Genomic DNA, 14,219 nt, shown 5'->3' with positions numbered 1-14,219 from the left:
GAAAACCAAGTTTCGAGCTGGATAAAAGTTGCCTGCTAGTCCTTTCTTCCCACAGCAGCTGTAGCTCCTCTGTGCAAATTGGCTCATTACATTCCTATACTGCCAACCCGCCCCCCACTTTGATCAGTAGGTTAGCACAAAGATGAGCACACCAATCACAAGATCCTGCAAGCAGTATTGAACAGATAACAATTGCATTTTTAAGAGGCAAAATGCTGCAAGATAAATCAACATATGGTGACAAGCGGGGACCACTCAGTGTGGGGCTCCCCCAAATCAGTGTGCGCGTTCTTTAATTTCGAAGCACAAGTGTGCGTGTACTCACACTGTCTACGTGTATTGTCTGTGTGTTTACAATAGAGATCTCCGGCAAGGGTGCACTCAAATACTAATGTGTTTACGTAACTAAAGTTTGCCCCTCTTGACGGGGCTGGTCATGGAAAACATCCAGAGATTCTGAGCGGGTCTGAGAGCAGGCTGCAGAGGGTGCAAGTGAAATGCACTGTGGGGGCCATTTGTTGCTGATCCTATTCAGGTAGAATTCTGGCCAAGGTGGAGTGAGACGGAATGACTCCAGGTGCTTGGAGAAACACCTCCTCCCCTTTGTAAATACAGACTCTGAGTAGTTGCTTGTTCAGCTGAGCAACTTCTCTCCAGGCAGTGCCCAGCTCAGCTGTCCAAGCAGGATGCGAGAAAGCAGCAGCATTTCCCTAGGTGGGAAGAAGTTTTCCTAGAACGGTTACTGAGTTCAGAGGACTGTGCCAGCTCTCAGCTCCCTGTGGCTCTGCAACCATGGGATGCACATGTGTGGAAGGACTTTGACCCCCTGTGCACCTCTCCTGCATGCTTCTGAAGCAGCCTCCTCTGCTGCACAGCTCGCTCTAGCCTGCTTCCATGAGCGCTTCTTGGGCTGAGGCATTTGGCCCCTTTCAGCCAGCAGAACCCCAGCCAGCGATGTGTGCCCAAACAGGGAAGCGTGCAAAGCTCCGCCCGGCCCCCTCCCACTGCCTGCCTGACCTCAGGCTCACCCCTCCCCGAAAAGGGTGGGCTCTCACCTGTGCTCATGGTTGGCAAACCCCATGGAGAGAGGGAGGAAGGCAGTGGCTTCCTCCACTGAGTGCAGCAGCTGTGACTGTAGCTGATTTGGGCAGCCAACTCCAGGGAGGAAACAGCCAAGGTGGAAAGTGTGGCTTCCAAGATGGCAGCACTGAGCTTTCCATGATCCACTTGTTATCAGGTTGCAATCCACAGTTTGAGAAATGCTATTGGTAAGATACGCTTTTTGAGAGAATCTGCCTAAAGAAGATATTTTAAAATTCTTCCATTGTTTGTCTAACCTAATCTTCTGTCACTCCGTTGAAGTTGCCACCAAGTAGAATCCAAATTGTCACAATCAGTGCATTAATTTTGTTAAGCAGGTTGAAATGCATTTTTAAGAGTTCAAATCTTTAAATTCTTTTCAGTTGAGATGTTGAATAATTATTAAGCAGAATGTTTCTTCTGTTTTCCAGCTTGTGACACTCCAGATGTACAACTATTATATCATGGAGCTGACCTTTTACTGGTGTCTTCTGTTTTCACAGTTTATAGATATTAAGCGAAAGGTAAGAACTAAACAAGTTTATAAGAGCTTTGTAATTGCCTCTTTAGTCTTTCTCAAATGAGGAGAAGAATCAGTCAGTACCCAGCAATAGTGTGATTATTTTGTGTCTTGAAATAAAATCTATTTTGATTAGAAAGCTTTCATTAAAATGCAAACTGATGCTGCATGCTTGTATTAAGACTGAATGAACACTTTAACATTTGCAGGGAAGCTGAAGGTGCATCTGTTTTGAGAACTTTCTGCATTCCTGGCTTGGCACTGTAGGGCAGAACTGGGATCGCTGGAAACATTTTTAGAAATAAATAGGTGTTTTCTCCACCTGAAAATCTTCCTAAGGTAGTGCCAACCTTTGTCCTAATGGGCATGGCTGGGGAGCTCAGCAACCCAGAAGATTGGTGATGCCATGATGACGTTATCCCCAAATGCCTGGAGGTTGTGTCCAGGCATGACTCTTTGCGAGTCACACAGCTGCTGAAGGGGTCCATGTACCAGCATAGATCCCTTTTTGGAAATGCTGTTTTATCTACAATACATTGTATTCAGAGGAACACTGTATGTATGGTTCTGGTACAGTGTGTATTGTGAAGGCTAGATGTGCACACAGCCAAACGAACTCCAGTAGTCCCATGATCATATAACTCAGTCATACCCTTCCTTCCTCCCTTCCCACTTTGCACTCTTCCCTTTAACCTGGACACAGTATCTTACAATACTTTACAGTATTTTATCTTATCTACAAATAGCTAACCTCGATGATTGAGTACCTATCATCACAGTTTGTGGTTTCTCCATGTTTGGGGGGGACTCCCTATGTACATAGAAGTAGAATCATAAAGTTGGAATGGACCTACAAAATCATCAAATCCAACCCAGTTTGTATGATAAGTTTGTAAATTAAAAAAGGAAAAAACTCCAACAGCCAGATGCATACTAAGCACGTTCAGTGGCCGCCTGGAGCTATGGAATGTTGAGTTGATTGCAGGGGGGGAAATCCTATACAGCAAACTATGGGGGGACGGACAGACTGGGAACTGGGCTTGTTTGAATCAATTAGGCATTAGGGTGAGAAGATACGTTTTGTTCATCTTGCAGGTTTCCTTTTGTCAATTGTATATCAGTTAATTAGTATATTAGGTCCTGGTGCTTAAATCAGATTTTTAACTTGCCCTTATAAATTTCTGTGTCTGAATTGTGTTGAAAAATATACATAATAAATTGTCATTTTAATGCTTTGATAGTGTGATCTGGCTAATTGACATGCTTGTGTTCAATTCTGGTCAGGAGATCTTTGTGTCTTGAGTCAAGAAGGAATTTTATGTTTCTCTTTTGATAATTGAAAGCAGTGGTGTCCCTATGCCCTGTTGGTTTAAAGCTGGGGTCTCCAGACCCCGGCCCGGGGGCCAGATGTGGCCCGCAGCAAGCCTCTTTCCGACCCGTGGCCAACCTCTTGTCCCCTGAAAGCCTCTGGCCAACTCAACTGAACATGACCAGAGCTGTGCTCTGATTGTGTCTGGAGGGTGTTCTGAGGGCGAGAGAGGTTAAATGAATGAGCCCATTCATTCATTTATTCACTTATCTAAGTTCCATTTCTAATTTATTTATTTAAATTTTATATTTAAATTTTGTTTCCAGCCCTCCACACCATGCCAGATATTTGATGTGGCCCTCTGGCCAAAAAGTTTGGAGATCCCTGGTTTAAAGCAAATGTTTTACATGCGTTTCCGAGACACATCCAAAGAAATTTATGACAGAAAAAGTTAAAAGTGCAATAATTTTGAGAACTGGATAAACACTCAATAACTCAAAATTATACAGATTAAAATGTATCTCTTGAAGGGGAAATACTTAAGACCAGATGAAAAAGAGAAGTATTGTACCTTATGAGTGAAGCTGTATTTAATACAGTAAATAGCTTGTAATCCAAGGGAGGGAAAAAGGAAGGGCTAAGAACCAAAGCTCCAGAAATTTTCTCTTAGTTCAGTAACAGGCACTGTACAGGTAAAGGTCAAATCAATATTGATTTAGGTGGTGGTGGTAGTAAAAAAATGTTGTCGTTGTTAATGGGGGAAAGCTGACAGGAGCCGAGGGGCATCCGGTTCGCGACTCCTCATCCCTATGGGACAAGGATGGGGAGGTTAGAGAACAAAAAGGTAAGGACAGAGTAGGAGAAGAAATTGGGAATGGTAGCATGATGGGCTGTGATAGACAGTTTGGCACAATGAGAGGATGCAAGGATAAAGGCACTAATAATCACATCCCATGGGAGCATCAAGTCTAATATATTAAAAATAAAATATTGAATGGGGACCCACCTGAAATTGGCTTGTGACCCTCCTAGTGGGTCACTATCCACAGTTTGAGAAACATTGACCTAAATAGATTGGGTGACTGGAAGAAAGCAATGATAAAAGGCTTACCAGATGTCATGGTGAATTGGTTACTAAGAAATAGCTCTCTTTTTTCAGGTAATAATTTGGAGGTGCTGCATGAAAGTCATCCACAAAAGGGTTAATGTTCCATTTTGATACTGTAGAATCCTGATTATCCAACCTAAATGGGACTGATATTGGATATTTTTGAATTACCAAAGAAGTTGGATAATACAGAAACAGGGCTGAGGTTATGTGAAACAAGTTGCAAATTAATGGAAGAAATAAAGCCGCTTCCTGAGAGAGAGGAGAGAGGTGAAAAGCGGTGTGCCCCAAGGATCTGTCCTGGGACCGGTGCTTTTCAACCTCTTCATAAATGACCTGGAGACAGGGTTGAGCAGTGAAGTGGCTAAGTTTGCAGACGACACCAAACTTTTCCGAGTGGTAAAGACCAGAAGTGATTGTGAGGAGCTCCAGAAGGATCTCTCCAGACTGGCAGAATGGGCAGCAAAATGGCAGATGCGCTTCAATGTCAGTAAGTGTAAAGTCATGCACATTGGGGCAAAAAATCAAAACTTTCGATATAGGCTGATGGGTTCTGAGCTGTCTGTGACAGATCAGGAGAGAGATCTTGGGGTGGTGGTGGACAAGTCGATGAAAGTGTCGACCCAATGTGCAGCGGCAGTGAAGAAGGCCAATTCTATGCTTGGGATCATTAGGAAGGGTATTGAGAACAAAACGGTTAGTATTATAATGCCGTTGTACAAATCTATGGTAAGGCCACACCTGGAGTATTGTGTCCAGTTCTGGTCGCCGCATCTCAAAAAAGCCATAGTGGAAATGGAAAAGGTGCAAAAGAGAGCGACTAAGATGATTACGGGGCTGGGGCACCTTCCTTATGAGGAAAGGCTACGGCGTTTGGGCCTCTTCAGCCTAGAAAAGAGACGCTTGAGGGGGGACATGATTGAGACATTCAAAATTATGCAGGGGATGGACAGAGTGGATAGGGAGATGCTCTTTACACTCTCACATAATACCAGAACCAGGGGACATCCACTAAAATTGAGTGTTGGGCGGGTTAGGACAGACAAAAGAAAATATTTCTTTACTCAGCGCGTGGTCGGTCTGTGGAACTCCTTGCCACAGGATGTGGTGCTGGCGTCTAGCCTAGACGCCTTTAAAAGGGGATTGGACGAGTTTCTGGAGGAAAAATTCATTATGGGGTACAAGCGATGATGTGTATGCGCAACCTCCTGATTTTAGGAATGGGTTAAGTCAGAATGCCAGATGTAGGGGAGAGCACCAGGATGAGGTCTCTTGTTATCTGGTGTGCTCCCTGGGGCATTTGGTGGGCCGCTGTGAGATACAGGAAGCTGGACTAGATGGGCCTATGGCCTGATCCAGTGGGGCTGTTCTTATGTTCTTATGTTCCTATATCCACATGCTGGCCGTGGGTTCCTCTGCTTTTTGTCAACGCCTCAGAAAGCAATGTTCTGCCCATCTCACTCAATCCATATCTTTCCACCCAAGTGAATCTTGCCCCCTTCCTGGGTCCTGTCTGCCCCGCCACCCTATCACTGCCTTCCCTCTGCCCAGAGCATTCACTTTCTGTGGTGGGCACAGCTCTGTGTGTTGGAGCCAGTGAGAAGGCTCTGAAATAGTAGAGGTGCAGGAAGAGGGGATTGATCTGTGTTAGGGCCTTTCTACTGCTATTGGGAAGAAAAAAAGCATCGGTTCTCAATATGTTTGACACACCAGTTTGATTCACAGTGAAGTGATGGCCATGTTGGATTTCTAGAACACCATTCTAGAACATGACCTCTGACTTGAAAGCACTCGCATTTGTGCCAGTGTACCTTTTCCAAACCAGATTATGCTGTGTACTTACTTTGTTTCAGTGTATAAGTTCCTTGGTCTTGCTAGACACTTGTGTTTCTCCTTATCCTTTTAGGATTTCCTGGTGATGTTTATCCATCACTTAGCTGCAATTTCTCTTCTTTCCCTTTCCTATACACTCAACATGGTGCGGGTAGGAGCCTTGGTCTTGTGCCTTCATGATATGCCAGATATTTTCTTAGAAGTAAGTACTTTATCTTAAAATATCTGTCCTTTTGAGTTTCACTATTGATCTCACTTGTACAGGTGGAGCCTCTTTATCCATGGAGATTATGTTCCTGGCCCCCCTGGATACTGAAAACCATGGATAATGGAATCTGCTGTTTTAGGAGCCCATCTTTACTACAAATGTGACTGGAGGTGTTCTGAGCCTTGGAGAGGCTGTGCACTACCTCACGTGTCCTCTCCGAGGCGCAAAATGGCACCTGGAGCAGTTTTCTGATGACTTCTGTTAAAACTGGAAGTTGTCTGAAAACTGATCTGGGGGCCATTTTAAGCCGTGAGGAGAGTGTGGCTTTTCCAAAGCTCAGAAAACCTCCCCAGGTGTGATCGGAACAAGGTTCTGGTCTGTGAGGTCTGAAGGGGGGCAATCCAGAGGTTTGGAATTTGCAGTGGGGCGAATCCCCGGATAGAGAATCCACAGATAGAGTCCCCACCCTGTATTAAGGTATGTTCCTAAAGTCCAATTAAGGTTTGACTGCTGTCTTAGTGCATTATCAAAGAAGTGGTCAGCATATAATCATCAAAAAGTTGTCAAGTTTCAGGCATCTCTTTCAGAAATTGCCTGCCTGCCCTGCTTCCCAAATTCCTGCACTCTAGTCATGAGTTTTAGAATCATCTGATCCATGTCCTGCAGTGAGGCAGCTCCCACAGTGTGAGGGAGCCTTTCTGATAGAAGTATCACCACTAGTTAGGACAGGCTAGGCTCTGACCTGACAAGTTCTGCATTGCAACTTCCTACTTTAGCAGACTTTTTGTGTCCCTTTTTTTTTTTCCTTCATGAAGATCCTGAAGGCCAAAATAGGGCATTCCCATATCAAGCACATTGCAGTACTCTTGTTTTACCTTCTGGCACTTTCAATTGTGTGTTGAAATGCCATTTAGAACTCACTTCTTGTTTCACTCTGTTTTTCTTAACTTGACCCCTGGAAGGTTGTACCCCTGCCTCCCATGATTGAACATTATGGCAAAGGGAAGATCCGCCTGAGCCTCACCAGCAGCCAGAAAATGGAGCAGTTGCAGGGAGCAAGCCCCAGGGGTCCTTTGCGCCTCCCCCTCCCTGCTTGAAAAGAGTTCTACTCCAATTGCCACATTGTTAGGGGACAGGAGAATGGAGGCATCACTCAGATGATTGAGGGGTTCCCAGATTTTTTCCCCCTCTTACTGTAAGCTGCCTTTGGGGATCATTTTGATTGAAAGGTGGATTATAAATGAAACTGTGTGTGTAATTTCTTAGATTAAAAACTTGAGGGCAGGGGTTCTCAGTTTTTAAATGTAAAGGATAACTCGAGGTGTGCTAGAAAATAATAAATAGTAATTTGTCTGAATGAACTGTTTCCTAAGTGATGAGGTTATTGTGTTGACAGCTGGGGTGTTTTCCTAATTCTTCCTATCTTTTCCAGGTAGCAAAAATGGCCAATTATGCCAAATACCAGCGACTTTGTGATGCCACTTTCATCTTGTTTAGTGTGTTATTTATTGTCACCCGTTTGGGGCTATATCCTTTCTGGTAAGTATTTGTGGTGGGCAAGAGGGTTTGACTTGTGGATAAAACACAGATGAAGAGCCAAGCAAGCATTTGAATTGAGTTAGAGTTCAGTGTGCTCAGAGCCAGGTGGAGGTAATGAAAGAGCTGTGTCCCACAGGAATCCTCAGGGACAGTAGTCATTGACATGCTTAAGCCATTTCTGCCCATTGTTGCATATACGCAACAGGGACCAAATGTGTACACCTGTGGGCTGGGCAAAAATGGGTTAAGGATGACCCTGACCTGATATTGATCTTTTTAGAGATTTTCAGTGTCATGGTTGCTTGTTCTTGAAGGGGAAGGGGTATGGGCCATGATTCCCTTCCCCTATGTAGTCATAATGGCAAGTGATGCTTCTTTCTCTGTGGTAGACAAAACCTATGGGAATATAGTCAAGCCTCACTTGCTACTCATGTGCTTTCATGAAGAGACTTGATGGCAGTAGCTGCAGTTTGCACACAGTTATAAACTGATCAGTTTCACTTCTGTGACTCCAGTCAGTAAAGTTCAGCAGTTAGTGGCCAAGCCCCTTCTAACCCAAGGACAAGGAGAAGTGCAGCAATCTTGCTGATTTCCATTCTGAGTGCTGGTGGCTTTCTTCCAGAATGTTGGGGCATTTTGACATTGTATTTTACTCTTCATGTTCAAATTCAATCCATTGTGTCAGAATCCTTGGGGGAAATGGGTATGTTCCTTCTTTTACAAACTGAAAATCTTTCAATTGTGGACATCACTTTTTAGGTTGCGGACATCACTTCTCATCTAGACAGGCTGGTAGATAGTGCTGGGGAGGAGGTAGCGGTTGTGGTGCATGTCGGCACCAATGACATGGGCAAGTGTAGCCGGGAGGTCCTGAAGGCCAAATTTAGGCTATTAGGTAAGAAACTGAAAGCCAGGACCTCAAAGGTAGCGTTCTCGTAAGTGCTACCTGTTTCACGTGCAGGGCCAGCTTGGTAGGTGGAGATTAGGGGTCTCAATGCGTAGATGAGACGGTTGTGTAGGGAGGAGGGGTTTAATTAGGCACTGGGGAACGTTTTGGGACAAGCGGGGCCTGTACAAGTGGGTCGGGCTTCACTTGAACCAGAATGGAACCAGACTGCTGACTCATAACATTAAAAAAGTGGCAGAGCAGCTTTTAAACTGATCCCTGGGGGAAAGCCGACAGGAGCTGAGGGGCATCCGGTTCAGGATTCCTTATCCCTATGGGACGAGGAAGGGGAGGTTAGAGAACAAAAAGGTAAGGACAGCAAAATGAGAGGTTGCAGGGATAAAGGAGCGAATAAGCAGCCCATCCTGGGGCATTCCGTTTTCAAATGCTTTTATGCAAATGCCCAAAGTCTCTGAGCGAGGATGGGAGAACTGGAATGTTTGGTGACTAGAGAAAACTTTGATATAGTGGGCATAACGGAATTTGTTGTCAACTTCAGGTTCTTTAATGTGTCCACAAAATGTTTTGAATTTTTCTAAAAGTATCTGTTACCAATATGAGGTTGCAGTATAGATGAAAGATATTTAGCCAAATCATATGTAGGCGAATTATGTTGCATATGTTTGCAATGAGTCTGAGAGGTATATTAGGTTTGTGAGTATTTAGTATTCCATATATTCTAGGGGGGAGGCCTTCAGTGCAACACAGCTTTTAAAAAAAATTTCTGGTCCTAAGCTGGATTTTTTGCTTAGTTCGTTCTTTTTCCTGATAAGAGCCTTTGTAAGCTCTTTCTTTAGGGTGGAATAAATGCCTGGATCTAAGAGTTTCTTCATTTTTTGTTAAGTACTGCTGGATAAAATAACTGTGGTGTTAACTTTATTGGCAGGTAGAACAAGAATATCTTTATTGCTTTTAAGTTGTTTAAGTGCAAGCCACTCTCCCTTGGTAACATTGCTTTTTGGAGGTTTGGTCTTTTTCAAAACATGAGCTACCTCTCCCAGTATATCTTCTGCTTCAATTATGGATAAAATTCTAATTGCTGCTTCTGTATTTGATATAATATCTTCTGTTAGTATGGATTTGGGAGTAATTGCAGTTTCCTTCCTTTCTTAATATAGAAATCTATTCTTCTGTTAGTTTGTATTCAGATAAATTAAGTATACATTATTGCATATCATCTGGACCTGGCTTTTGTATATTTGTCTTCTTAATTAGAGCTTCTAATTTTCCCATCTGTAATTTCCTAACTGTAAGCGCTGTCCAGCACTGGCTTCTGCTTGAAACCTTCCTGACGACCTGTCAGGGGTGCTATAGTTTCCTGCGCTAAGCAGAGGGTGGACCTGATGGCCTTCAAGCTCCCTTCTTACTCTCATATTTTACCATTCCTGGAAATGACTGATGGCATCCTAAGGGAAAATGCTACAGTGACCTCTAGATTCCATTTTCTTAGTTTTCTGTTTCCTTGCAGATATCTCATGAGGTGTCTCAAGCTTGCAGTGCCTCTCCAGAAGGCATGATGAGCCTTTATCTAATTTTTTTCTATCCCCTGTTATACCTGCATTGTTCTCCACTGCTAGTGGGGTCCCAGTCTTGGCCTCCATGACCCGTTGTGATACCTGCAGCCGCCATGAGTAACAAATGCAAGGGACATTGACAACCCATAGGGAAATAGGTGGGAGACAGTGTTGGTACTCCCTACAACTTAGCTAATATTAACCTTGATGCTCACATATTCACTGTATAATTAGAAAGTTGCAACCTTTTCTGGATTATTACCAATAAGATAGCCTGAACTGGTCCCCAGAGGTACTTATGATTCAGCTTTTAACTACTGAATTTCAGGTATTGTAGCTAGAACTATTAGGAAATGCACATACTGTACTGTTTCTCAAATATTAGAAAGCAAGTCTGTGCTTCTATGCAACAGAGAGAAACTGTGGTGCTCATCACTGCATCACAAGATATTGTGTTTGAGTAGTGATTAAGGCTTTAGTATCCCCTGGTCTGAGAAGGGGGGTGGGCCATGGCTGCCTTTCTACTCTATGTGCTTTTGATTCATTGCTGGTGCTGAAGAAAATGTTTTCTTTAAAAGACCTACAAAATAGTGTTGAAGAATTCCTCTTAAGATCAAGTTGTCCATTTTGCTTCCCTTCTAGTTCTGAAAAACAAATACACTTCTGGCAGCATACTTATCTCACTTTCCTATTATCGCCATCATTTTTAATTTGATTAAAGTTTCTTTCTTGACCCTAAAAGGACTTCAGAGTAAGAAATGCTGCCTTTCATCTTCTAGCAAAGTTGCTTGTTTGCTAGGAAGCAATTGTTCTTACTGTAGGCCCCCACTGTTCATGATTGCGGGCTGAGCAATCAGCACATGTTGTATCATGACTCTGTAGGCCCTTACCATGTGGCAGGGCAGCAGGTGAATCTTTAATGCAGTTTCCACTAGTCTAATTGTACTCCACCTGTTTCCCAGAGGAACTGGCATATCTCAGATTGCACTGGGAGGTGACTCTGCTTTTCTACTGGATGCATGCAGTGTAATGCACGGATTTGAGTCAACACGAATGGGCACTGCAAATGAAAAGGAATGTGCTGATTCCTGGAGAAGGGGAAAAATACATCCCTTTAAAATCACAGTTTAAAAGACTGCTTTTTAGTGTTGTAGAGAGACAGTCATGCAAGCCATCATTCCATTCTTCAGCTGAGCCAGGCAAAGGCAGGGGGTCCTATGCGTTTTAAATTGCTGACTGCCTCTCTACAACAGTTAAAAAAAAAAAAAGCAGTTTTTAAACCACAACTGTAAAGGGACACACTTTTTATTTTTTTTAACTGTTCTTATTTAACACATCTTATGGTATCAGCAGGGAGTCCCAGAATCAAATCCTTGAGGATCTTGAGACACAACATTATTCCATTAGGAGTAATGGTGGGGCAAGAAACCTGGAAATGGGTCTTTAAATCTGTTTTTCCACTGTTTTTTAATCCACTAGGGGTTCCGGGATGAAACTCCAGTGGTTAATGAGGGACAACCTGTATACATACAGGTGAACGTCGTTTAGTGATGTTCCAACCAGAGATAGGTCACATACGTTGTGGCTGCTGCTGGTCCCTGTTCACCCCTACCAAGCCTCTGAAGCTCCTTCGCCTCCAGGGGCTTTCCTGAGCCCGTAGAGGCAGCACACTGACTTGCACTGCCTCTGCAAGGCTCAGAATGACCGAAACTGGTGAATATGCAACTTCCAGACTCCCGATGGAAACCGGAAGTGACTTTTTTTTTTGGTCTCATAAGGCATATGGAGGCCTGGTGAAGCAGAATGCATATAAGACCAAAAAATGTCACTTCCGGTTTCCATCAGAAAACCAGAAGTCACGTCATTTTGCCGGTTTCAGCCATTCTGATCCTTGCAGAGGCAGCACCCAGACGTGTGCTGCCTCTGCAGGGCTCAGAAAAGCCTCCATAGTGAGGGGAGCACAACTCCCCTCAGCTTCAGAGGCTTTGCTTAACATTAAGCCTCGCTTGACAAAGGGTATGGAAATGCATCCCTGTTGATAAGCAACGCACGACTGTTTATATATAATATAAAAATCTCTCCTGGTTCAATTTCTAATTTTCTATTATAGCAAGTTAGAGCATACACTTCCTAACTTTGACATTGTGATCCTTCCCAAATGAATGAAGAAATGCAATGCATCCAGAACATACATAGTTCATTTCCTGCAGCATAGGAGGTAGCTAAGCATAGAAAGGAAGCGGTCTTTCAAGAATACTCCTTGTTTAGTACTGTGATTTCATAGTGGGGGCAAACCACTTCTACATGTCAGAGTTAATGAGTTGGTGAGCATTTTAGCTTGGCCCAATGAAGGCAATCTGGGTGGAGGAAAAGGGAGGGTGTGTGTGAGAAGCCTGAACTGCTTCAGAAATGTCTGTTCAAACATTGTGATCTCTAGTATTAGCAATATCAACATTCTGTGAAGGAAAAATGTAATGAGATAAATGTTTCCTGTGGTCTAATTAACTTGGTTCTCAGGACTTATGAGACATCAGCAAAGCAGCCAATTTAATGTTCCTTTCTTTGTTTTGCAGGCTACTGAATACAACCCTGTTTGAAAGTTGGGAAATAATTGGCCCTTATCAATCATGGTGGATTTTTAATGGGATGCTGTTACTTATACAAATTCTACATGTCTTCTGGTCCTATTTCATCATTCGTACTGCTTACAAAGCCCTGGTACGAGGAAAGGTATGAATAGCTGGATAGCTTCTACTTATTTCTAACTGCACTCTGATCTTATTTTTCATTTTCTGTGCAATGGAGCAAGTGCCAGTGATTCAGGAGGAAGAGGGTTGCTGCTCTGATTGTTATTGTTCAGTCAAGTTGTGTCCAACTCTTTGTGACCCCATGGACCACAGCCCCCTGTCTACCACCAACTTCCGGAGTGTGTCCAAATTCATGTTCATTGCCTCCATGACACTAACCATCTCATCCTCTGCCGTCCCCTTCTCCTTTTGCTTTCAACTTTTCCCAGTATCAGGGTCTTTTCTAAAGAGTCCTCTTTTCATGAGATGACCAAAGTATTTAAGCTTCAGCTTCATCATCTCTCCTTCCAATGAACAGTCAGGGTTGATTTCCTGTAGGATTGAGTGATTTATTAAAGCTGCAGGTTACTTCAGTTCAGGTTCTACAGTCAATGTATTTGCCCGTCTGTTTTTGTATAAGTGACTTTTCTTTCAAATACGTTAGAATTTATTGGATGTCCTGGGGAATAGGAAGAGGATATAAAGATTGAAGTTCAGTGGCTGCTTGTGGGGTGGATGTAAAGAGTGATGTTTGGAGTACTGGAACGCCATCCATTGACTCCTGAGTGCCCTGTCCATCCCAGGCTGTCCACATTTATCCACAGTCCAAAGTAGGTTAATACTGATTTTGGACCAACCAAAAGTAATGAAGTGTGAAACAGCTTTTGAGCTTTGCAGAATTCTTCATCAGGCAAATGGTGTGGTGAAGCACCAACAATGTGTTTTAGTGTAAAATCTGAAGAGTGTGTGTGTGGATGGACTGGACTTAGCCTCTGAAAGGTATAAGATGAAACCATCCTCAGCCTTTCAGAGGCTGATTCAGGTTTGCCTAACACATGCATGGCTGTTTAGACACACCTATCCAGATTGCTTAGATACTTCTCAGAATTTACATAGGTAGTCTTGAACTGAACAACGGCTGCCTAAAGCTGCCGAGTGAGTTGAACTTAAGTTTGTCATATGGTCAGTTTAAGTTTGCTTCTGGCTCACATCAGAGACTCATGTTTTGACAGAAGTTGTAAATACTTAGAATTTTGTTACCTGGGCATCTGTGCAGACCTGTGAGCTAAACCTGTCCTAGCTATTAATGTCAGAAATAAACTTTATTGAAAGAGCTATGCTAAAAATAATAATCAGAAGCATACACCAAGAAAAGCCTAATGCAGCAGTCTAGAAAAGTAAACCAAAGCATTGATGATGTATTATGGGTTCTGCTTGTGCTATTGCTGAACGGGCATAGAGCTATGCAGGGCTACACTGGTCACTGCAACCCAATTCCCTGAAAGAAGACCATGCTGAGTATTTTGACCCCCTTTTTTCAAGTCCATTTTCTCAGTCATAGGTGATTGTTTTTTAAAAAGTCTGGGTGTGGTGAA

At 43.3% G+C, this 14,219-nt stretch overlaps 1 protein-coding gene across 5 annotated transcripts in view; it reads left to right on the top strand.

Moving 5' to 3' along the window:
* CERS5 (ceramide synthase 5) overlaps positions 1 to 14,219 on the top strand; it is a 43,520-nt gene that overhangs the window by 20,602 nt on the left and 8,699 nt on the right. For all 5 annotated transcript variants that reach the window (XM_066615763.1, XM_066615765.1, XM_066615767.1 and 2 more), the window contains 4 exons: positions 1,512 to 1,604; positions 5,924 to 6,052; positions 7,491 to 7,597; positions 12,631 to 12,787. In XM_066615763.1, coding sequence (XP_066471860.1) covers positions 1,512 to 1,604; positions 5,924 to 6,052; positions 7,491 to 7,597; positions 12,631 to 12,787 — 486 coding nt within the window. The remainder of the gene's footprint in view (positions 1 to 1,511; positions 1,605 to 5,923; positions 6,053 to 7,490; positions 7,598 to 12,630; positions 12,788 to 14,219) is intronic.

This window comes from Tiliqua scincoides, chromosome 2 (genome assembly GCF_035046505.1).
Source record: "Tiliqua scincoides isolate rTilSci1 chromosome 2, rTilSci1.hap2, whole genome shotgun sequence".
NCBI classification, from domain to species: domain Eukaryota; kingdom Metazoa; phylum Chordata; class Lepidosauria; order Squamata; family Scincidae; genus Tiliqua; species Tiliqua scincoides.
This window is presented reverse-complemented; position numbering and strand designations above follow the sequence as displayed.